The sequence below is a fragment of the Athene noctua genome, chromosome 7 (genome assembly GCF_965140245.1).
Source record: "Athene noctua chromosome 7, bAthNoc1.hap1.1, whole genome shotgun sequence".
Classification (NCBI taxonomy): domain Eukaryota; kingdom Metazoa; phylum Chordata; class Aves; order Strigiformes; family Strigidae; genus Athene; species Athene noctua.
The window spans coordinates 31,822,066-31,845,603 of NC_134043.1; the positions used below are offsets into that span (position 1 = coordinate 31,822,066).

Here is a 23,538-nt window from a genome sequence, read left to right on the forward strand (position 1 = left end):
TTGTATGAGTTTCATAAAAATAGGCATCTAGATAGATGAGACTGTGATTAATACTCCCGCTAACAGAAAAAGAAGGCACTGAGGCTCAACCACATTATTAAACAACTGAGAGTCCATGCGGGAGACTGCCATAGAAAACCTGCCTTCAGGCTGTCTCAGAGAGTCTTGCCTACACCTGTATCCATTTCTTTTGCCGCTAGATTTCCCAGCATCCCAGCGGTAATAGCAGCAAAGTAAAATGAACCCATGTCTTTTTTCCTGGACATATCTGTAGTAAGATTGCCTCTTTGTATGAGCAGGATTATCAGTGCACCTGCAACATCAGGAGGACGCATCAGGTCCTTTAGAGAGAGCTCAATGTTGGAAAGCTACCTAATTCCCTTGAAGCTGGCTGATCTCAAGCCATCTAAAGTTCAGAGGGGGCTTTCAGTTAGTATTGGAAGAGGCTTCGAGATCCCTGAGGAGGAGTAAATTAGTTTGTGTTAAGCTTCATGAAGGATTTTTGTGGCCTGGGGGTGTCATCATTGTTACAGGGTAAGCTCTACAGGTCATAGCCCCACTGCAGACTGGAAGACAGGGCAGAAGCTTACAAGCCAGTAGGAACGTGTGACCTGGAAGCAAGGCTGCACAGTACAGTAGGGTACCATACAGTACTTACCAGCTGGGTCTAGATGGAGTGTCCTGGCTTGCTGCCATGGCATTTCCAGGTTAGGAAGACCTGGGCTTCCTCCTATGTGCAATGTCAGGCTAAAACAGTTGCCATGTGTCCAGCCTTGGCCTTTGCAACATGCATGTCCCACCCCATGCTTCCAGCCCCAGAGTTAGTGAGAAGAAACTGCCCTTGGTTGTTTCTTCCCCATTCCTGAACACCTCCTGTTCACAGGGTACACCACCACACAGGGGACCATGGCTATTGTAAGTCTGAGGCCAGGTAGCCTTCAGCCCCTCGTGGGCTAAATTGGGTGAGGCTATGTCAAGAAATTTCCATGTGAAGGACAAAACTTTCAGTGGTTTTCCAGGAGAAAGACACACTCTGACCCCATTATCAGAATCTGTGTAGCTGCCCTTTAATGTCATTTAGCAACTCAAGGGAAAGAGAGTTCAGCATCCCATGGGTAGTTGTGTGCTGATCTGCAGCTCCCCAGATTAGGTGCACCAAGCCCTAGTTTTAGTCCAGATAAGTGTATGTAAATAGGGCTGCATTTTTTCCTTTGGTAGATCTTCGTGGAATTTGTGATCAATGAGGCCCCCTGGAGCTCTTTAGAAAAGCAGTTTTATGAGCAGTAGAGCTGCTGAGAGCTGGTTGCCTATGATTTATGTCTAGTGATTAGGTTATCTGGAATTTAATATGTTCCTAGTGCTAGTTAAAGTATCCTCAATAATGTCTCTGTCTTACGTGGAGTCTCTAGTGCCCAAGAAAGTCTGTGATCACAATAGCAGGAAAACTGTTACAGCTTTTCTCCTCTCCTTGCCTATGTGCTTTCAGAAAACTCATAAGAATGCAAAACTTTTCAGACAAATGTAGTCCCAAATTGTGCTGAAAGCTATCAAAAGCATCAAAAATTACTAGAGAAAGACAGATAGAAAGATAAATATGCACACATCATGACTTCACCAGCCTGATTTCTTAGGGAGCCAAATACATAAAATGGAAAAAAAAAGTAAATTCAAATGAAAACAGAGAACGGTCACTTCTGAGCTCTTGCAATAGGGAAGCATTGCAGCAGCTGCTTCCCATCCTAACTCACTGGCATGACCCTTAGCAGATGCAGTGTAGATTTTAAGAAGGTGTTGGTACCATTCATTCTGTATGTGCTCGGCTAGAAATTTATAAATTAATTCTAATATTTCTAAAATCTGGGATTGGAGGTGCACGTATGACCTGTGCTGATGTGCTAAAAGTAATTTTCATAGTGATGCAGTTTGGAGGAGTTGTGCAAGTTTTCTGGAGAGGCAGAGCCAGAATTGTATATGGCTGTGTTATGTTCTAGTAATAGTCTCATGGGCAAGAAGCTAGTTGATAGTATCCATATGTGATTCCAGGCATCCTCAATTATCTCAGTGTCTCTAGAAAAGAAGTTCTTTCTGTAAAAGTCCATACCACCTGGCGACAGTGCAGCATTTACTGACCTGATTTTTTTTATGCTTTCCTCAGTGATGGCTTGATTTTCCTTGCCATGCTCCTAAAAAACCCTCAGTGTAAAGACCTTTTTAAAGGTATTTCTGTCTGGGGGTCATGTTGTGCGTTTGCCTATGTTTTAATCAATGTGTTTCAGTCAAGATACAGAAACATTTTAAACCTGGTGCCAGTTATTTTTAATTGAAGAGGAGAAAAAAACCCAGCATGATTGGGTCCTTGGGGAGACAGTGAGTTTCTACAGCTGAGCCTTTGAAATATCTAGGCAGTTTAAAAGAGAGAGGGAAATAATTGTGAATGAATCAGCCGAGAGAAGGGAGGTATGGCTGAAAAATTCCAGCCGAGAGACATGTGGAAACTGTGCTCGGAGATTTCTCATATGTTTGGATCTGATCCAAATAAATCAAAATCAACAGGAGACTTTTCTACTCATTGTGATGATTTTACTATGAGCAGACCCTTTCTTTCATGAATCTTTGTATTTCAATACTAAGGAAAAGAAGGTTCATGTGTCTATATGGCAGTTTGCCAGAAACAGTTGCGGCTATATGGCAAATCAGCAGTGCTGGAACAATAGTCCAAGCATGGAAATACTGTTGCAGAACCACAGGAGGAACAGGGACAACTTCTTAGGCAGGGTGTTAGCAGCCAATCCCTGGCAGTTCTTGGTCACAGGTTAGAGGAAGAAATTGATTCCTGTTAAAGGCCTTTGGCTGCTCCAGGCAATGCCCTGTGCATAGTCCATAACCAGGACTAGTAGTTTGTCGGTGTAAATCATAGAAGTATTCATGGTTGTGATTTAGAGTGAGAGACAAAAAGACATGGGTTCATAGCTGGGGGAGAAGGGTCAAGTGTAAGCCTTCTCAAAGGAGATTTGGGATTTTAGAGGAGCCCAAGGGTGTTAGGTTTCCTGTGCTTCCCTGGTGAATTACTTTGCCAATGGTTAAAAACTATTTCAACACACTTTGCAGGTTCCAGCTGGGTACTGTGCAGTGGTAGCAGCACTGACCCAAGGCGTGAACTTGTCTCAGTTGTAATTAATGGAAAAACTCACTTTAAGCTTAGTGACTCAGGAATTGAGTCTTAAGTCACTTGAAATGTTACTATCAGTGGAAATACACCTGCCCAGATTCCTCTTTGTTCTACTCAGGTTACCTGTTTCAGCTCAGCAGCTCTCAAAATTTCCAATATCTTCACCCACCCACATGCTCAAATCGTGAGATGTCAAAGTCATGAGTCTCTTTTTGAATAAATCATGGCATCCATGGCTCCGGAGACAGCTTGACAAAAATGTAGCTGTAACTGAAGTACTTGCTGTAGCTGGGAAGTGTACAGAAATCAATTAAAACAGTCAGTTCTCACTCAATGAGAAGTTTCTCAGATTAGGGAACTGAAACGTCCAGCACTGGGATTCATTTTAAAAGTTAATGGCATTTGAAAGCTTGAGCCAAACCACATTTAGATATTTTTGGGATCTAAGTAAAAAGAAGAATCAGTTTTGTTTTGAGGATATAATGAAGGTTTCTTTTTGGACATTTACAACTTAAGAAGTAGTTTCTCCTCTGTGTAGGATTGTGATCCCGTGAAAAAACTGTAGAACCACTTTGCAGGACCAGTGAACTGATGTATAGCACAAAATACTAATGCAGTCAGTGCTCCATAATCACCTGAGTCCATATACCTAAAGGGTAGAATTATACTTTAAGTATTGTGAGGGCTTGTCTCAACTTGCCTTGCATGCGTTATCCCCACATGGAGTTGGTGTTACTGTCTGGATAGGGCTGAGCTGAGGTACGGAGGAGCAGGGAAGGGGACAGATCGTGCACCCCAGTGCAGTGGGCAGAGCTCAGCTGTCCCTTACTTTGCCAGTGCAAAGTCACTGGCTGTTGTTTCCATATGCTCAAGGAGCAAATGGACCATTCATATATTCTTGGATAAATTATCTGTGTTATAAACATCCTCCTCAGCATCATGAAGTGAAAAGTAAAAAGTGACAGGCTGTATTTAATGATTAACCCCCCCCGTGCACACTAAAGGCTATTCAGTCTGAATGCACGTAACTAGCAGTGCACAGCAGTTTGACTCACGCTCTGTGGGCTCTCACTGTCAATACAGCGATGCTCTGAACCATTAATAATAATGTGACGTTTTAGCTGGGGGGAAATATGTGTCTCTTGAAACCACATTTCTGTCTTCCACCCACTCTAGCATTCATCTGGATTTATTGAATAAGGTTAATGGATTATTTAGCAGGTTTCTCCAGCCATTATGAGCTAGCACACTCTGTTTATGTGGCTGGCCTCTCCTGTTCTGTCAGCTGTCATAAGCTTCTCAATTAGAAAAGGAAAAAAAAAGTATGAAATGGGTAACTATGGTTACCTGTGATGTGGGTTTTTAAGAAGTGCACAGAAACCTAGTGGCAACAGAGTTTGGAAGTTCAAAGCTTTAATTTATTCAAGAACTCTCTTGAATCAGAATATCAAAAGCATTTAGAACAAATTCAGAACATTTTCTTTTGTAGAACAATATTGCAGTCCTAAGCAGAAGCCATCAGACAGACCAACTGCTTGCTCTGCTCATGTGAGAAGAAAATAGGAGTGGGAGAGGGTAAATATGCCCTTGTTCCACTTTTCTCCTGCAGAGCCCCATGGCCCTTGCAGTGGAATAGCTTGTGAAAATGGTGGTTTCTAGGAGAAGCAGTGCTTCCATTGTCCAATTGTATTCCTGTTTACACCAGAATGATGATTTTAAAAGTGGTCATACAGAGCCTTGAAGCTGTGTGTGCTTCAGGGGCATCTTTCAAGTAAAGGTGCCTACCTCAGAAATTCAGGCCCAATCATGCTGTCTGCTGAGGAAAAAAAAAAAAAAAAAAAGGGAAAAAAAAAATCAGCCATGCTTAATTCAATGAGAACACAGGATAATGCTAAAAACATTTAATTAGACCAAAAGCACCCTCTGAAACATGTGTCTTGAGGTCAAAAACTTCCCCTCTCAAGTGTTTCAGGGGAATCAGTGGAATTATGTACATATTTGCCTTTTACAAAGCAGGGAGCTGCTGTGTGCTCTTCTTGTAGGATTTTCATCTGAACACACAAGATAGTAGCTAGCACAGTGTTCCCTGTATGCTTGGTGGTCACTGCCAGGAAAAGGAGAGAATAAGAAGTTTAGCTGTCCAAAACCGTTGTCTCATCTGAACCAGCCAAATACACAAGAGTACAGGAGAGACCCATTTTGTCACATATTTTATTATCATAGCATACAACATGAGGTGAATCATGGAACACCTTACACCCAGAGCATGACCTGTCAGTTTATCACTGCACTACTGGTCAAAAATTACTATCTGCTACTGGGTCAGTACTCATTTCCCAAGAAAGCTGTCTGAAAAAGGTGTAGTTTTAACTGAGGGAAGATAGGTGTTGTGTTGGACCAGTGATTTCTGAGCCCTAGGATCAGTCCCTGCCTCTGTCCCAACACCAATGATCTTGAGCAAGTCATTTCATCTTTCTCCTAAAACGCAGTTTTGTTTACTGAATGCTTTATTTATTATTATTAACAGAGTGGGGGTTTTTTTTATTAGAATCTCACCTCCTAGAAGCAGGGGAAAGCTCTTGCTGTTGGTATGTGCTGGTTTTTGCTCAACAGGAGCCCTGACCTGGGCTGGCAGCTATAGGTGTGTTATAAGCTATTCTGTGTATGGCATGCTACTGCTGGGCTGTGGAGGGGTGGTAGGGATGGGGGTCCTGACTGACAGAAGCCAACAACAGAGATGCCTTTCTCCAGCCCCTGCCCAGCTGCTTCTAAACCTAGGGAAATTCAATCTTTCACAGGAATTAAGCATTCATCAGGTTGCAAGGTGTAGTCTTCAAGCTGTTGGAGAAGTCAAGAAACTGAATTTGTCAATTATTGCTGAATCCCAAGAGTGACCTCCAGGAATTAAAAAGTGCACTTACCCCTCTGTTAGATGTTTGCTGGATCCGATCTTCATGCTGGTGATTATGCTTTGTGATAAGATCATTTTCTAGAAATCTATCTCAGTAACTCTGAAGCCTCCAAGTCCTCCTGTTTAACCAACTTGAAACAGATAGCATATAATTTATTAAGGGTGCATAAAGTTGAGAATATTGCAGTTCAGTCAGATGCCGGGCATAGTCATGAAAGGTCACAGATCTTACGGTATTGTTTGAAGTGCTGGCGAATTTTTAATGTGTTTGTGCTGTGGCTGTGTTCGTTCTGAAACTGAGGATAGGCTGTGCTTGTATCTGTTAATCTGGAGGTTCCTTATTAATAGGCTGCACACTTCATTGATTTTTAATTAATTTCTGAAGAGACACAGAGGATAAGTGCTGCAGCCCACAGACATCTCTGTACTTATTGCAGTCCACATCTCTATTGATTGCCTGTCTAAGGAGCAGAAGTAATCCATTTTAAATACACTTTCTTGGAGAGAGTGAATGCACTACACAATATACTCTCCCAATTGTAATTGTATTGGCAAGAGGTCAGTGGCTGGGGTGGGGGAAAGGTAGCTTGTTGTTTAGTATGCTGTTGGCCGTCTGAGTGCAGGCTTCTCTGCAGGCTTCAAGAAAGCCAAGTTATCTCCCTCATGGGCAGTTTCTAATCACAGAGTATTAAGGAACCACTGGTCGCAGCTTTGCTATTAAAGTTGCACTGGGAGCTTCGTTATAGGACACATTTAGCCCACCTGCCTCTTCAGAGGAAGGAGCTAGAGCTAGTCTAACTGTAGCAATTAATCTAAGAGAGAAGAATAGTATTCAAAAAGCCCTTTCAAATCATTAATGTGCTGATACCTCTCTCGTTGGTTGCCACTTTGAAAAGCATCAAACACTTTCCAGGAGTATGTGATCCACTGGGAGCTGAAACCTGAAGTCTCTGAGCACTCCCCAAATCAGAGGATAGGTAGGTTCTTCCTGCTGGCATGCGTAGCGCAGGTTACTAGGATTCACTTTTGAAACAGTAATTCACAGTCTTTGTTATAAGGACTGTGTTCCTGCCAGCCTCTTAACTGTAGTTACTTTGCAATGAGAGTTTATTGCCCAGCAAGGAGAGTTTTGCAGTGATAAGTTTATTATTTAGGCAGTTAGTTCTTATGTAAAGGCATCTTTTACAGAAAAAGTTGTCAACAACATATAGCTGCACTTGCAGCCAAAACAGTGCTATGTACTTCTGTGCTTCCCAGACAGAGGTGAGTTGTGGGAGCATTAGTGGACACAGCAAGCATTAAATTCTGACTTGCAGAGCTCAGGCCCTGTGGCATTCGGGGAAGGGCATCGCTGCAGTGGAACAGAAATCTGAGTCTTAACAGTCAGTCTTTTTCTTACACAGGACCATCAGTAGATTTCTGCCTTGCTTTTTTCTCTCCCTACATGGGGCAATGCACCCAAAGGCCTGTCTCTTGAAAACACATGGCTGGTTTGTGTGCTGACCTTCAGAAGCCCTTGTGAGAAACATCTGGCAGAGCTGGCAGGGAGGCATCAGATGCTTTATCGAAGTTTTGGGGGTGACCCTTTACCCACAAATCCCTGACTTGATTAAGTTTTTCCTTTACAGCTCTTGGTCTGTTCAGTAATTGGGAGGGTCGGAAACTCTCTCAGTGTGTCTCTGCTGCATCATACGTTTGTACGTCGCATCTACATTGGCCTAGTGAGGGTATGAAAGGAGATGCAAAGCTGTATCCAGGTTACTGTGTCCTTACTGGTGATATGCTTATTATAAGCACAGCTACAAGCTACAATTTCTATCGCCTCTTTGGGCTGCAGTACCATAAGCTGAGCTGTGATTTTCTTCAGAGATTAGAGAACATCCCTGTCCTTTTGAGCACCTTGGGAATAGGGAGAAGGTACTGTGGGAGACTACTGTAGCCTGTGTCCACACAGCCCAGGAGGTCAGGACACCTGGCCCAGGTGAAGTGGTAACACAGCCAGCATGAGCCAGTTTGCCCACTGAAGGCACTAAGACTGGCACAGCAGAGCACCTTGCACCCAGCTGTCTTAAGGAATCACTGTGGCAATAGTCTTGAATTAATTGCAAAATGGAGATCAGATAAAACTCCACAGCTCCCTCGGGAACATCATGCATAGGAATGTACTTTGGTTTTCTCTCGTCCTATGTAGCACTTGCACAGATGTGACTATAGGTGGGACCAGAACTTGGAGGCACATGCAGCATGGGCAGTATTGAAATACCTGTTTTGCATCTCATTGTTTATGCTACTTAATATATTTATGTAACATGTTTCATCAGAAGGACATGAAGTGCTTCACAGACTCTTTATGTTCAGCATCACCTAATCTAGATAACTGTGTAATTTGAGGGAGCCAGGGAGAAAATTCATACTTTTCATGAGAGTTCAGACAAATGACATGTTTGATGATGACAGTGGAACAAAATCCCCTTCTGGTGATGCCCGAGGAGTTTCAATACCCACCCAGGATAGATAGCTTCATTTTAAGGACCCCACAGCCTCAGAATCATGAACCAGTCAGTTCAGCAGTGACCCGTTTATCTCAGCTTTGAAGGGGTGAAATGACATTCCTGAGATTTTAATTTAGGATTGCAGAGGGTCTGGGCCCATCAAAATGTCTGCTCAGTCCAGTCAATTAAGTCTTGAAATGTCATAAGCTTATGAACTTGCTTCTCCTGTCATTTCTTTCTGCTCTTTCTTCCTTTATGAATCACCTGTCATTGTGGAGTAGTCTACATTTTTCCTATAGTTCTCATCTAAACTTTAGCCTAATAGCTTCTTTCCCTTCCCTTTTACTCCCTGACTTTGTTTTGATCTGTTATGCTTTAGCATATTATTTATTTTGTGTTTTGGGCCATAGCTCAGCAGTGCAGTAAACCAGGCTTTAGGATTCCTGTTACTGAAACAAATATACTGCAGCTGCCACATGATACCGAGCAATGGTCTGGTGTATGCTTTTTTTCCTAGACTTGTTCTTTTGATGGGTAACTGGCAAGTTTACACTGCCACAGGTAGTGTGTGTCCTCATGTGGTTGGTATGAAGCCAGCTCATCTCGATTTTGTGCTTCAGCTGAGTCAGACAATGTGCGATCACACTCCCATGTGTGAGCAGACAGAATTTGTACTTCTGGGTGATCCACAGGTGGGGAGATCTAAGACTAACCTGTGTGCAAAACATCACTGCTAACTTTTCACGACAGAACTAGCTTGAGTTAACCTGTGCAGAAATTGTATTGGCACTGATTATCTTTCCATAAGGGTAATAATCCAGCTGCACTGCCTCTTAAGTACAGATAGTCTTGTACTCTGTGTACTCTGAACAGTTTAGTCTGAAACCATTTAGTAATGTCACAGCAGGACTGTTGAGAAAAGGGATATATTAGCAGACATGAATACACAGCACCCACGCTGCTCGTGTCACATGAGCTCCGAGTGCAGGTCTAGCAAAGTTTCATTTGTATGGTCCTGGTCTGGTGGACAGGTCCAACATGACTGTAAGGAAAATCCAGCTAGTTATATCAGCTTTGTATCCTAAGGCTGTGTCTAAAGACAGCCAGCTTGAGAGAAAAGCACTTTTATCTCAAAATACAGCTTGTTACACATGAATAGCACATTGCGTCAAACTTAAGTAAACTGTAGAGAAGAGAAACCGAGAGAGCTTAGTCAAGGGAACAGCAGATGGAAAGGAATATATTACTATCACATAAACTTTCTTTGTCTACCCTTTACTGAAGAGAGAGAGGTATTAACTTACCCCGTATAAATGGGAAGTAATTGAACTCCTAAATATTTGGCGTTATATACCACAGCCCAGGCTGCAGGAATGGGCCTTCCTTGCTGGCTTTACCAGAGTTGGTAGAACTCCAGACATTTTCAGAAATCCTTGACAGCTAACCTGGTGGAGGTATGTGTAGCACAAGGTGTGAGTCCCCAGCTCAGTCTGGCAGCTTTGGACTGAAATAGTTAGCATCCTTGGCTTTCCCTTGGCTGTGAGGATGACCTCCAGTCCTAGCTCTCAGGCAGACCTACATAAGAAATCACACCTCTGCAGCTGAGTCAGTGTATTTCAGAGCAGTGTCAGTTTTTCCTTCCCACAGCTATCTCTGGAGTAACAGCTACTTAGATGGTTCTGGTTGCTCCTGACAACAAAGGGCACTGCGTTTTCCTTGAAAGCATATTTAGCCCCTGGTAATATTACACTTTTTCCATGGGGTAAGCGGGGAAAAGATGATCATTTCAAGCTTTCTGTAGTGATTCCTGTTATTAAGCTAGCCTCAAGTCATTAGGATGAAAAGAGGACAGTCTCCAAGGCTGGAGATTAATGTCCGTGAGATTTGAGTTGGACTTGAAATTTTCTTCCTTCACGTACTTGTTTGATGAATATGCCATGTGTGCTTTGCTTTGGTGGGTGGAAATTATTACTGAAGAAAGGCAGGCTGCTCTTAATTTCTGGATGGGATAAGATCAACATTCCCTCTATTTAGGGAGATAATAACGTTTATTATAGAAAACAGCAAAAAGTCACATGGAAAAAAAAGTGTTTCTAGAACATCTGCTGTCTGCTGGTATTGATGAAGTTGTTGGGGCAGGTGAAGGTCTTTATACTTATTTTTTTAATTTGAATTATCCTGCAAGATGATGTCTTGCATCATGCAAAGACATATGTCTAGACTTAAACTTTAGTTACTGATTCAAGACACTTCAGTTCATCTCTGGTAATTATCCCAAAGGGACTTTGCATTTAATGACTTACATACCTGCTTAAATTCTGTCCTGAGTAATGAGTCCTTTTTTTTCTGGAAATGAGGTACAGGCACCTAATGGAAGGAGCTTTCGGACAAAGGTCATGTAATTCAAAGAATTGGCCATTCACTGAACAGCAGCTGCCGCCTTGGAAACAAATCCAGAAGCATCCTCAGTGGGGAGGTGGGACTCTGAAAAGTCTGGAAATTTGAAGGAAATCAAGTAACAGCATCTGAAACAGTCTGTGCTTGCAACTCTTACCCTCTGAGCTGTACAGATGGAGGCTGTGCTCAAAAACTGCCCTTAGGAACAGGGAGAAAAATGACAGCAGCAGAAAGTAACACTGGTAGTGAAGTAAGAAAACAGCAAATTATGACCACGTCTTAAAGGCAGGACATCTCAGGGGACAACCCATAACATTCCAGAAAAGCTTAATTTTGCTTTTTTTAAAAAAATCCCTTTATTACTCTGTTTCCACCATCAGCCCACCTTTGATGATACTCCTCTGTAGATGTCTGCAGCACTGGAAGTCCTAATATTGAACTTAATTTGATATTTTCTACTTCAGTTCAGCACTTGGAAAGATCAGAAAACTGTTCCATCTCATTGCCTTTTCTTCTCCTATGGATTATTTGACACAAAGTCTCCTTTCCACTGTTCTGCTTCAGTTTGTTGCCAGCACTTGTTACCTCATTTTCAGGTCTGTCATTTTTCTTGTGACAAGAACAAGAGCATACCTGACCCTACCTGAAATGACCGTACCAAATCTGTCTATCCACAGTCCCAGAGACTTCACAAACACTCCATAAAAAAATTGAGAAAGACTTTTTTCTTTTAGGGCTCTTAATGACTAACTTTTAGTCTATTCAAGAACATTTTTGTTCTTATTTCTAGCCAGCTCCGAGAGTAAACTGATGGGTAGTGAGTAGGCTTAACCTCAGCTAGTAAAACTGCTGATATTTTTTTTCCCTCTAGTTATTACATAGAAAACTACCAAGGCTGAGAAGTGACAGGCAGGAAAGTCTTACTGGAGTAAAGCTCCTAGTGGCTGTTTACATCTTTCCTGTCCACCTCCCTTTGAACAAAGCCATCTGGGATTATTACAAGCCTATCCTACACCTCAGTTTCCCTGGTGCTGTTGAAAGCCTTGTGGGAAATATATAAACACATGGGCAGGTCAGGTTAGTAATTGTGTAGGCAAAGATAAAAGACCTTTAACACTAATCAGTTCTGGCAAGGCATTTCTGTCTTGCTTCTGAAAGGAGAATTTACATTTTCACAGTTCGTAATCACTTGGGTAGAAGGGGTCGAGACTGCAGGTGGCTTTACTACTCTGTATGTCTATGTGAAGATCCACATAGCACAGGTTTGTCTTCGTACGTGACTCTGGTACTGGGTGAGGATAAGGGGTGCAGTTGTGAAAGAGAAAAGGCTATTCCTCGCTCAGCCTGAAGTTCCAGAGGGACTTTCTCAATTTATCTGTGTTACAGCTGTTTGCAGTGGTTGTTTGACTTCTTAATAGCATTAGGTGCTGATTCAGAGAGCGATTTTACGTTAAGGGACCCTAGCAGGAATTGCATTTCTAATTACATTCTCTGTGAGGAAACCTCTGTTGTGACTGTGACAAGGAAGTAGCAGTGATGGGTAGGTCATGGCTGATTCTTGTGTTCATGTGACATAAATCTGGGCTCAGAGATAATGGGACAACTGATCCTAATGGCTTAATGCTGAGCTTTTTCCTCTCAGTGGTTTCAGCGTAAGAGTCCTACCCTACTGTGAATATTCTAATACATATACTAAGGTATGGGGTTTCTTATTATCTGTAAATTTTATACTTTGATAATTATATGGCATCTGTATAGCTCTAATTTGGACAAGTCCTGAAGGGCACTTCATTTCCCCAGCCTCACAGATCACACCGCAAATGGATCGGGCTTGAAAGTGTCATTTCCACAAACAGATCTCTTTCCGTTGTCAGGGTCTAGGGTCACTGGTAGTTTTGTCTCGTAAGTCTCATAAAATGTCCTCTTGGTATTTGATCATGGGCTTGTTGGGCGGTGGTAGCACCAGCTATGTGATGCAGAGAGTACTTTTTTGTTTCCATACTTCTGTGTCAAGTAAAATGATGAGAGATGCACATAGAGCACGTTTCCTTTGAGGTTCAGAAATGCCTTCACATGATAATTCTTGGCATAGTATATGTTTAGGCAGTATTGCTGCAGAAAATACTGTAGGATTCCCATTTTTAGATTGTTTTCATTCTGCTTGTATAGTTTCATTTAATGAAAATACAGACATAGGTATACCTTTTCTCTTATACTTCTGCCATCCACCTGTAAAACATTGATAGGGTATCAGGAAAATCTAACATCTTTACACTGGGTATTCCTAAGAGGGTTTACATTTCTGCAGGTCATGGACCTGCACAGGATTTTCTAGCTGTCAACCCTACATGGGTTGTTTTTAGCTTTGCAGATAACACAGGTGGGAACAAGCCCTGCGAAGCTTCTTTGACAGAGGTGAAGTAAACTGTAAGTACAGTGATACACAGACAGCTATTTCTACCCTCTTTCTGAACAGAAAAGAAAACTGGCTGTGGTATTGGTTAGGAGCTGTATTCAGGTTGGTGATTACACATCTTTGTAGTTCATGAGAGAGTATGATGTTAAGTTAAATAAGATATAAGCTTACTAAGACAATATTAAATAAGAGCACAAGACTGAAAGAAATTGAAATTAATTAGTAGAATAAACAGTAAACATCCTAAAGTGTTAGCCTACATATTTAGAAAATGCTTCTAAATTACATACATAGAGAAGGTAAAATAAGACCAAGGAGGTGGGCTTAAGAGTTTGATTGTTTAACTCTTTCAGTGAAGGATGTTTCCAGACACCTTACCATCTATTGCTGCCATCATTAGCTAAAGACAGGGGACTAAAGCCTTGTACAGATAATCTGTTTTGACTTTAACAAGACAGAAATTCCATTTCTTCATTTATACTAAAAGTAATCCACAATATTTCATATTGTTTCAGTGCTCATAGGTGCAAATTAATCTATTAAAAATTAGAATTTTATTTGGGCCTAATGTATTTTGATACCAACAGAATTCTCTCATCAAATTCTCTCGGTTCTTGTGTCCTCATTGGATTCTGCCCACAAAGATGTCTCCAGGTTTGGACCTTTCTTTTCTTCCCCCCCTTATTCTGAGGTATTGAGAATTTTGACCAAATAAGATATTGGACATTATCGCAAATCTATGATGTTTTAGAAGTATTTCTGTTCATTCTAAAAAATTGAGATATTTTCTAAACTAAGTAGAAAGGAAGTGTAAACAGCACCTTGAGACTTCTTGTTCACGGAGGAGCTCTTTTGCAGTGAAGGATGTAAGACTGAAGAAAGGTGCTTAATGTCATGGAAGGTGGAGGAAGAGATTGGGAGCTGCAGGAGAGAAGTATCTGGGGGAAGCACAAGGGCGCCTGTCTGTTCACACATGACTGCAGTCCTGGCTTCGAGGGCAGCACTTTCAGGAACTGCAAAGAAGCAGTGTAATTTTAGACAAGTGAGGAATGACTATGTGGTATATTTAAGGGCAACCTGAAGCCACCCTTACAATTAGATTTGCTATATTCAAGAGCAGCAAAGCTGGACGTATGATTATGGGCCAGAGGCTGCTCCACAAAGCACACAGAGCCCTGCATGCCTGCACACGCTGTTCAGCGCAGCGTAGCACAGGCATGGTGCGCTCTCAGTGGATTTCTGAGGCATGTCCAGACAGGTTGTTTGACGCCTACCTGCAGACATCTCAGCAGACTGGCTGCAAGACCCCCAGATGAAAGGGAGGGACATGAGACTGGGAGGTTTCTGTAATCCACTTGCTTCCCCGAGTACTTGTTATGAGCAGTTTGACACCGCCTTGAAGCCCTTTCTGGTTACTGTTCAGTGTTAGAGATGTGAAACAGGATTTATATGAATTCCCAATTTATCTGAATTTTACGGGACCACTTTTGTGGTTGCTTTTCCTCTACTACACAGCGTTTTTTGATTATGTTGTATTTTTCTGGTTGGGTTTCTTCAGATGGTAATTCTTGTGCTAAGTCATGGTGCCTCTGGTTTCATGGTGCGTTTGTTGTGTGACTCACGATCATTTGACCTATGAGATTTACTTGTCCTTTATCTACAGGTTTTAATTTGATGTCAAAAAACATTATGCTTTCAAAGACTTATAGTTCTGATGTTCAACGGCCAAAAGTATTGATTTGCAATTGGCAGGAGGGCGTGTTTGCCTCAGCTAGCAGGGCTTTTAAAAAATAATTCCATTTGCTTTATGCCAAAGAGTCCCCATGTCCCCTTTCAAACCACCTTCATGTTGACTGCAACAAAGCCTACCACATTAAAAATGAAATAGTGTTTATGCCAAATGTTCTCTCACATATTTTCAAACCTTTTAACAGTGTTTGCACTGAAATTTTTCACCTAAAAGCCACAGCAGTTCAGAGCTCCACTTGATACTTTTTGTAAAGACATCCACTTTCTGTCAAGAAAAGGCTACATTCTGGCCCGGTGACCATCAATGATGGCTTACCCATAGGCATTGTCCTTCTGGTATGTATGGGGATAGGTATGTGTGAGCTTCTTGTGCTGTGAAAGGTGATAAAGTCTGGCCCATGACACTGAGTAATCTGGCTATTTTAATCACTACCTGTGACTGTCTGAATTATCATCTGTATTATGGGATAATATGATCTCTTCAGTATTCAGCAATGACTTTTTAAAAATTACCATATATATTATACAGAGCCAATATATTAAGAAATACCTTAAGGGTAATTATCAAGTGTGTAATTTCATCTGTAGGTTCTTCTAATGATGGTTAATGTCATAAATGCCTTTTAATGAAATTATAGTCTTGTAACCCTGCCTATCCTTTGTGTGTGGTATAATTAATAAGACTAAGCTTTGGTGTTCATCTCAGTGTCACAAAGCATCATGTAAACTTCCATGCTTATGGTAGATGGTTAGCCTCTCATCAGAGTAAGAATAAGGTTAAGGCCAGGCAGCTTGAGTATATGTTAACTTATCTTTAAAGGCAGCTGGATCAGCTTGTGAACAAAAGTACTTCTAACAGAATATATATGCTCATTAAAAAAAAAAAAAAAGGCCGTTGATCTAGTATCTTATTATAATACTACATGCAAAATTTTAAGGGAGTGAAAAGGCAAGTGGGTTGCAGCACTTGGAATAAAGAATTGTTTTCCTTCTAATTCACTGAGGGTAGTGAAAATTTATGTCCACCTTAAAAGCATTTGAAGATGGATAAGAAGCTTTATCTTGAATTGAAGACACTTGCCTGGAATGTAGAAGAGCTGGGATTGTTTCCCAGTCTGGCCTAATTTCTGTGGGATTCCGCCTAAATTGATCATTTTTTATGGTCTTCAGATTTTCTGTCTGAAAAATAAGGGCTGTAATAGTTATTTTCTTTGTTTCACATTTCCAGATTCTAAATTTGCTGGAGCAAAGGAGATATCTATGTGGTTTTTTGTTTCCTTTGGCAATTACCACAGAATCTTACAGAATTATTCACATTGGAAGGAATCTAAGATCATCTAATCCCACCTCCTGCTCAGAGCAAAAGCAGCATTGAACTTCTGCCCTCTAGGCCATTTTCTTATTGCAAATACCAATAAGGGAAACAGAAATTTTACATGTTATCAGTGAAAAGTAGTTCTAAAAAATCATGTAAGACTCATTAAGATTATTTTACTGTTCTTTGTCCATCAGGGAATGATGTACCTGGAAGAGAGGAGACTTGTCCACCGTGACTTGGCGGCCCGTAATGTCTTGGTGAAATCACCAAACCATGTGAAGATCACTGACTTTGGCTTGGCTAGACTTTTGGAAGGAGATGAAAAGGAGTATAATGCTGATGGAGGGAAGGTGAGTTCTGAACATGTCTGGAAGTAAACATATCACACTGTGACAAACCTCCTGAAGTAACCCTTTAGGGCAGTGTATTCCTATGGGACTATTATCTGTGTAAGAAAGTCTGTCAGTGACTTAGCAAAACCCTGTCTTCTAGAACTGTGTTGTGACAGCACACATAAAAGCTGCTCATTTCTTGCTCAGTGAGCTTCTCCAGGTGCTGAAATATAATTGTCTGAACAGTTTTCACACTCTGAGTTAGGTTTTGTTCGTATGTTCCATTCTGTGTCTTGTTTTGAAGACTTCTGAAGTCAGTTCAATGACTGACAGTTGTTCTAGGGCATGCCTGCCACATCCCTTTCTCTAGTCAGTATGAACCTCAATAATTTGCGGTCCCACTTTCTCAGACAAGTAATTTTCCAGAAAACAAAAAAGGAAGGACACAGAACATGTTTGTATTTGTAGAATATAAGAGTTTACATATGCTCAGCAAAGAGCTACCTCTTCTGTCACATTGGTAGAGCCTGCGTACACTGTTTCTTGCATGCAACTCCCCAATACCATGCTGAATACCAGGGCAGTAAAAAGCTAGCTTGAGGATAATTTTGAAACGAGACATTTTCCCGTACTACTTTTCAGCATATAGAACAACATCCATATAATGCCTCACCTCATTTCTAATGCCTTCAGATTAATGCATTATAAATTTCAAAACGCTGTAGATAGAGGCTCTAAGTACATACCAGTGCTGGATGCTAAACATCTTGAAATTTCACATTTCAATCTCTCACAAAATCCCAAGGGATTCTGCATCTCCTGTCATTCCTTTCCCTGAACATTCAGTTTGCTTTCTGTCTACTTGCTATCTGTGTTTTTCTGTGCTCACTTGTGCCCTTGTCTGGGACAAACAGCTGTTGCCAGCGTGTGCTTTTCTCCTGGATGGGCTGCTGCCTTATTTGTGCGGCTGCTGCCCTTGGCAGCTGTTGCATGGATTACATCAGCGTTTCAGTCAATGAGGTGAAGAGCTTGAAAAGAGTTGCCATTGTTTTCCTGTTTCCCCAGTGAAGAGACCTCCTGGCAGGGAAGGTGGAGTTTTGGCAGTTTTACCTGATTCCTTCAGTTCTCTAATCCCCTCTTCAGTAACCCCTCTGCCTCTTCCCTTCATCAGCCAGTGAATGACAGAAAATGAGCTGGTCCTTGCAAACCAGCTGTTCCCTGGCAGCTGTTAGATGGTGTCTTGGACTTGTGAAGCCAATCACACTGTTGGGAGTTCTGGAGCGGGATTTACACATCACATGTGTCACTTCCCAGTTCCAGAGAAGCATCCTGTGAAATCCAGAAGACATTTGCAGCTTAAAGTTGTACTGAGAACATGCTAAGACAGATTCAGACTGGACAAAAGAAAAAAACTTTGTCACCATGAGGACAATAAGGCAGTTGATCAGGTTGCCTAGGGAGGTGGCGCAGTTTCCATCCTTGGAGATTTTCAAGCCCAGACTGGATAAAGCCCTGAGTGTCATGCTGTGATCTCATAGCTGAACCTGCTTTCAGCCTGAGGTTGGACTAGAGACCTCCTGAGGTCGCTTCCAATCTGACTTATCCCATGATGAGCAATGCAGCTTTGCTACTTCAGCAACTGTTCAGGTTTGGAATGACCCAGTCGTATTTAATGAAAATGAAAGCGATACTCTTCTGCATTTAGTGGAGGAGGATGAAGTGTCTTTACAAGTGCTAAGCCAATCTTTATTAGAGAGTTCTATTTTTGCCATTACTGTATAGGTTATGTTCATTAGTCAACTTCATGGAAGGTATTTTCATAAGGGTTTGAATGAAGACACATCCTCTGCTTTTACACCCACCATCTGTTCAGATTTTACATGCGGTTACGTATCTCTCTGGTTTATTCCAGTATCTCTGCCATAGTTCCAAATTAGAGGCAGCCCATACAAATCCGTGCCAGGTAAAAATCTCTTTTTAATGTCTGTCCATTAGAAATTAATGGACTGCAAGACTGCCTCACAGGCCCAGCTCAGGAATAGGAAACACTGTGAATCTCATTTTAACACAAACTCAAGAGGGAAAACCCTTATGCCAAACCTAGGTTTGTGTCTGCCTACACAGCTTTTTCTGTCAGAAGAGATGAGCTCTCCACAGGGGTGATTCAGACCCAAAGCCTAACCTGGGACTTTTGACTTGCTTTTAGGAGCAACCTTTCTCACTGCAGTAATGATACAGAGAACCAGGAAAGCTAAGTTCCTAACAAATATTAGATTAAGCACTGTAAATTCTCCCCATTGCTGTTTACTCCGATGATGATGATGTGTACTGTGAAGTATTATGGACACTGCATTATTAACTAGCCTCATTACAGAGTAATTGAGATAGCAGTGTCTGGTTTTGCAAACTGTTGAACCAAAAGAGCTTCTGTATTCCACTTTCTCTGCTGTATTTCAGATTTAGGGGGATTGGATGTAATTTTTGTGTTGGTCCCATCTTTATGGGTATGATGAAAAAATGAGTTGTTCCTCTACATCTGAATCAGTAAAATTTGGGTTGTATGAGAAGTTCTGCAGATAACTGGTTCGCCTTGCTCGCCTTCATATGTTTTATGGGGCAAAGCCTCATTCTAGAGGTCAGGAACAACCTTGTCCTCTGGTAGGTAGTTCTGCTTTTTTTAGGCTTGCAGCTGAAAAAGGAAACAGGGAGGAAGCTGATGTCTGCATACAGGATCTATCTGTATTGTTTTAATACTATATTTCTAAAGTTACATTTCTTCTGTGTTTCCCTAGATGCCAATTAAGTGGATGGCTCTGGAGTGCATACACTACAGGAAATTTACCCATCAGAGTGATGTTTGGAGCTATGGTAAATCTTCATGTGATTAGTTTAAAAATTTGTTTCTTGTAAAGCATTAAACCGAGTTGAGTTACTATGTTAAAGATACCCTCTTCTCCTAGAGGAGTTAATTCCAGTGGGTTTTGCTCTTTCCTTATTTTGATTTTATTTTTGGGGGGTTTTTTGTTTTCTTTTTCTTAGTCTGGATTTATTGGGTTTTTTTTAATGTGTAACTCTGAACAGCAACTGTTATTTGGCTCCTGTGTTACTTCCCTGCTCACTAAAATACATTATCATGATGTCCCTCCTAGGATGACTGCCGTAAGGTCTGGGCTGGTAACAGTTTGGCTGATTATTATGACAGAAGAAGGCCTCTTTCAGCTCAGCCACAGATTCATAAAAATACAGCTGCAGGTCATAATTTTCAGCAGTCCTTTGAAAAATCTCAACTCTAAAAGCCATGAATGTCAAAAAACATTTTCAGGCTTATGGGACTTTCTGTACCTACAGTCAGATAAAAGGGAATTTGTCATAATACAGAACAAATACAGCAAGAGAAAAAGGAGAAAGAGACGAGCTCTTCATCCTAACTAAAACAAGCATCCATTTAATTTCACAGATAACTTGTGAATTAGTTAGACAGGTCAGCTCATGTGGACTTCACACACACCAAAAAAAAAAGTCACATTTGAGAAATGAGATGTTCCTTTACTGTTGTTAATTCTGTTATCCAGATGAGCTGTTGTGCCACATCTGCTGAGCAGTCTCCCTGTTCGTCTAGTATAGCTGTTATAATAAAATCATGTATGCCTTTGTAAGTGGAATTTTTCAGCAGTATCTAGGGCCATGGACTCCTATTTACATTTCCTGTTGCCATATCGTTTTGAAACAGAAAGGTGTACGATTCTATTCATTACTCACTTTTACCTGTGGGTAGCAGCAAAAGACGCTGTTTGCTGTGACTGGTTAGCTGCCCTCTTCTATTCAGCTGAGAAAAACATAGAAAAGTTAAATCGGTCATGTAAAGCTGCTCTTTCTCCTCAAATTCTGTATGCCCCATATCATTTAGGGAAAAAATAAGCCTCCTTTTATGAAATTAATTTTAAATACAGGAAACCCAGAATATCTGTAATCAAAAAGGACAAGACCAAAAAAAAATTGGCAAGTATATAGTTATTGAACATCAGCAAAGGAGGTGAATGAGGGTGAAATAAATATGTTTTATACATATGGCAATTTTGCTCATCAATTTTCACATTAGCATGACAGCTGGCAAAATATGGTTACTGATCTCGAGGCATGTTTAAAATAACCTTTGCAATAAAAATAAAAGTTAAACTGGTGCGATAGCAGCATTTTCAATATTTAAGATTTTGTTGTGGGATGAATTCTGTTACTTACAATACCAATGCCAAAACAAATCCTATGGTTATTCAAAAAGAGAATCTTGGTTTTGAAGCACAGTGCTATCATAACTCAAATCAATAAGGTGATTTAAAGAAAAAAGCAATGCAAGTGTCTGTGAATGACTTCCAAGGCAAAGACAATGACATAATGTTACTCAGTGCTGTACCTTTGTGGGAAATTGATGCTCTAAGTTAGGGAACATCTGCGGTTTTTCCCCTTAAAATAATAGAGTACATCAGCCATTCATTTTCCCTTTTGATATGATAAAAGAGCACGATGCATTCTTTTGTTATTGCATCCATTTACTTTACTACCATTTATTTGTCTTAGACCTTTCTCTTGTGCCTCAGATCTATCATGCTGCTTCTTAAACCAATAAAAAAGAGAGAAGTTGCTTTTGAAGATTAACCCAAAGTGCTGTTTCACCATTTTCTGGAGCTTTTTAAATGACATTCCAAACTTTGTTTTTACAGTGGTTTTACAGTCACTTGTAATGAAGAAGAGATTGCAATCCAGAACTGGGCCAGAGTACTGCACTATAAGAAATGGTGAAGGAATCTGGGCAGTATGACCTCAAATATTTTTGTTCTGCCTAGGAGTCACTATCTGGGAGCTTATGACCTTTGGTGGGAAGCCGTACGATGGAATCCCAACTCGAGAGATCCCCGACCTCTTGGAGAAGGGAGAACGTTTGCCCCAACCTCCGATCTGCACTATTGATGTTTATATGGTGATGGTGAAGTGTAAGTCATTGTCTCTTCTAATACCCCTGTGCTCAGTGCAAGAGGGACACTGTTTTAAAACATTTGCATCTATGGTCTGACAGTGCTGGGTAATAGGGTAGACGGCTTCAAAACAAAAGCTTCCCAAGTTACTGTAAATTCCATTTAAATACTGTATGCACATTTTTTGCAATTGCAAAAGATACAAATTTAGCCATGAAGGGCTGAGTTAGCTCAGCTTCTTATTACTGTCAGATGGTATCTCATATTCTTGCTGTGAAGTCAAAATTGTATGATTGTTATTGTAAACCCTTGTCATTTCCATGACAATTGATTTTGATGTTAAAAAAGATAGTATTAAACATAATTACAGTACATGGATACCCAGCCAGTGAAGGTTGTGAGGAAAAATGCTGGTTCCAAATATGGAGGAAAAAAGCATGAATGTTTTATTGTTAGTAATAAGAATGGTGATTGCAATAGTAATAATAAAAAGTAAAATTAAATTAATACAAGAAATGCTACAGAGGGGATAATTTTTTATCATTCTTAGTCCAGTACAATAATTTAAGAATATTTTTACTTAAGCAAAAAAGGAAAACAGTCTGAACATGGTTCCTTCCTACCCTTTTATCTCCAAGATACCCACACTAGTGACAGTATCCTCCAAGGCTATGCTTCTAATTTAAAAAGAATTAGGAACATCTCTCTGGTGTTTCTGACTTAATTTAAGTGAGATTAGCAAACACACATCCCATCCATCTTAGATAGTACTTCCCTTTTTGCTTTGTACACAAAAACACTGAAAGAGAATAAAACTAGAAGAGGTAAATAATGTGTCTTCTGAAAACAGTTGTACTGTTCATGCAAGTATGGAAATTGTCTGAACAGTGCAAGGGGTTTGTGTTGGTTGAGTACAAAAATGTTCCATCTGGTAGGATTTCTAATAAGTATGAGGTGAATCTCGGTGGACAAAAGGAAGTCTTAGTAGATGGGGTATTCTGGAAGATGGAAAGTTACAGCTAAATGTACAGACTTAGTTGTGTAATGTTTGTGTGAAAATCTGTATAAGCTATAGCAGCTTTGTTTTTGCTATGTTGGTCACTTCTTCAGTTAAATGGCATAATAGAGATAAGGCCTGCTTGGTTTAGCCTCTCTGGCAAATGAGAACACTTTCTTGGGAAGCTGCTGATAGGATCTTCCATTAGTAAAAGCTGACACTGAGATAAACTAGATGCTGGTGATGACTGCCCTTACTACTTGTTTGTTTTACAGAAAGCATTAGCAAGGATTGAGAGCTGTTGTTTCTAAGGAATGTTTCTTGGAGAGTGAAGGACAAAAGAACCACCCTTACTAAATTAAAATAGCATCAAATGAGGTCTGTGTTAATGATGCAGACATGTGAATGCAGACTTACCTGAAATGCAGATGTGAGATCAGTCATCCTGTAGGATCTGTTGAACAGCTCTTTTTAATCTAAGTCACTGGAACCATAGGTCACTTAAAGTAAAATTGCATTTAGTAGTAACTTTGTAATAAACCTACTAGACTCAGATGAGATCAGATTCACTATATTAGAGGCTGGACACATTCAGAATAAGACAGTCAGAGCTGACATCTAAACAGGCAAGATAGACACAGAAAATTGCAAGATATTGTTGCTGTCTCTGTTTGGGGGATGGGGAACAGGAGCTCAGTTAAGAAGAAATCCATGCAGTGTGGAGCAATATGGTCTTCTCTGGCCAAGACCAGATGTTTTCCATTTTAGATGCATCATGGACTTCTAG

General features: G+C 40.7%; 1 protein-coding gene across 4 annotated transcripts in view; it reads left to right on the forward strand.

The window, feature by feature from the left end:
- Positions 1 to 23,538, forward strand: part of ERBB4 (erb-b2 receptor tyrosine kinase 4) — a 648,261-nt gene that overhangs the window by 591,756 nt on the left and 32,967 nt on the right. For all 4 annotated transcript variants that reach the window (XM_074910349.1, XM_074910351.1, XM_074910348.1 and 1 more), the window contains exons 21-23: positions 16,647 to 16,802; positions 19,577 to 19,652; positions 21,626 to 21,772. In XM_074910349.1, the coding sequence (XP_074766450.1) occupies positions 16,647 to 16,802; positions 19,577 to 19,652; positions 21,626 to 21,772 (379 nt within the window). The remainder of the gene's footprint in view (positions 1 to 16,646; positions 16,803 to 19,576; positions 19,653 to 21,625; positions 21,773 to 23,538) is intronic.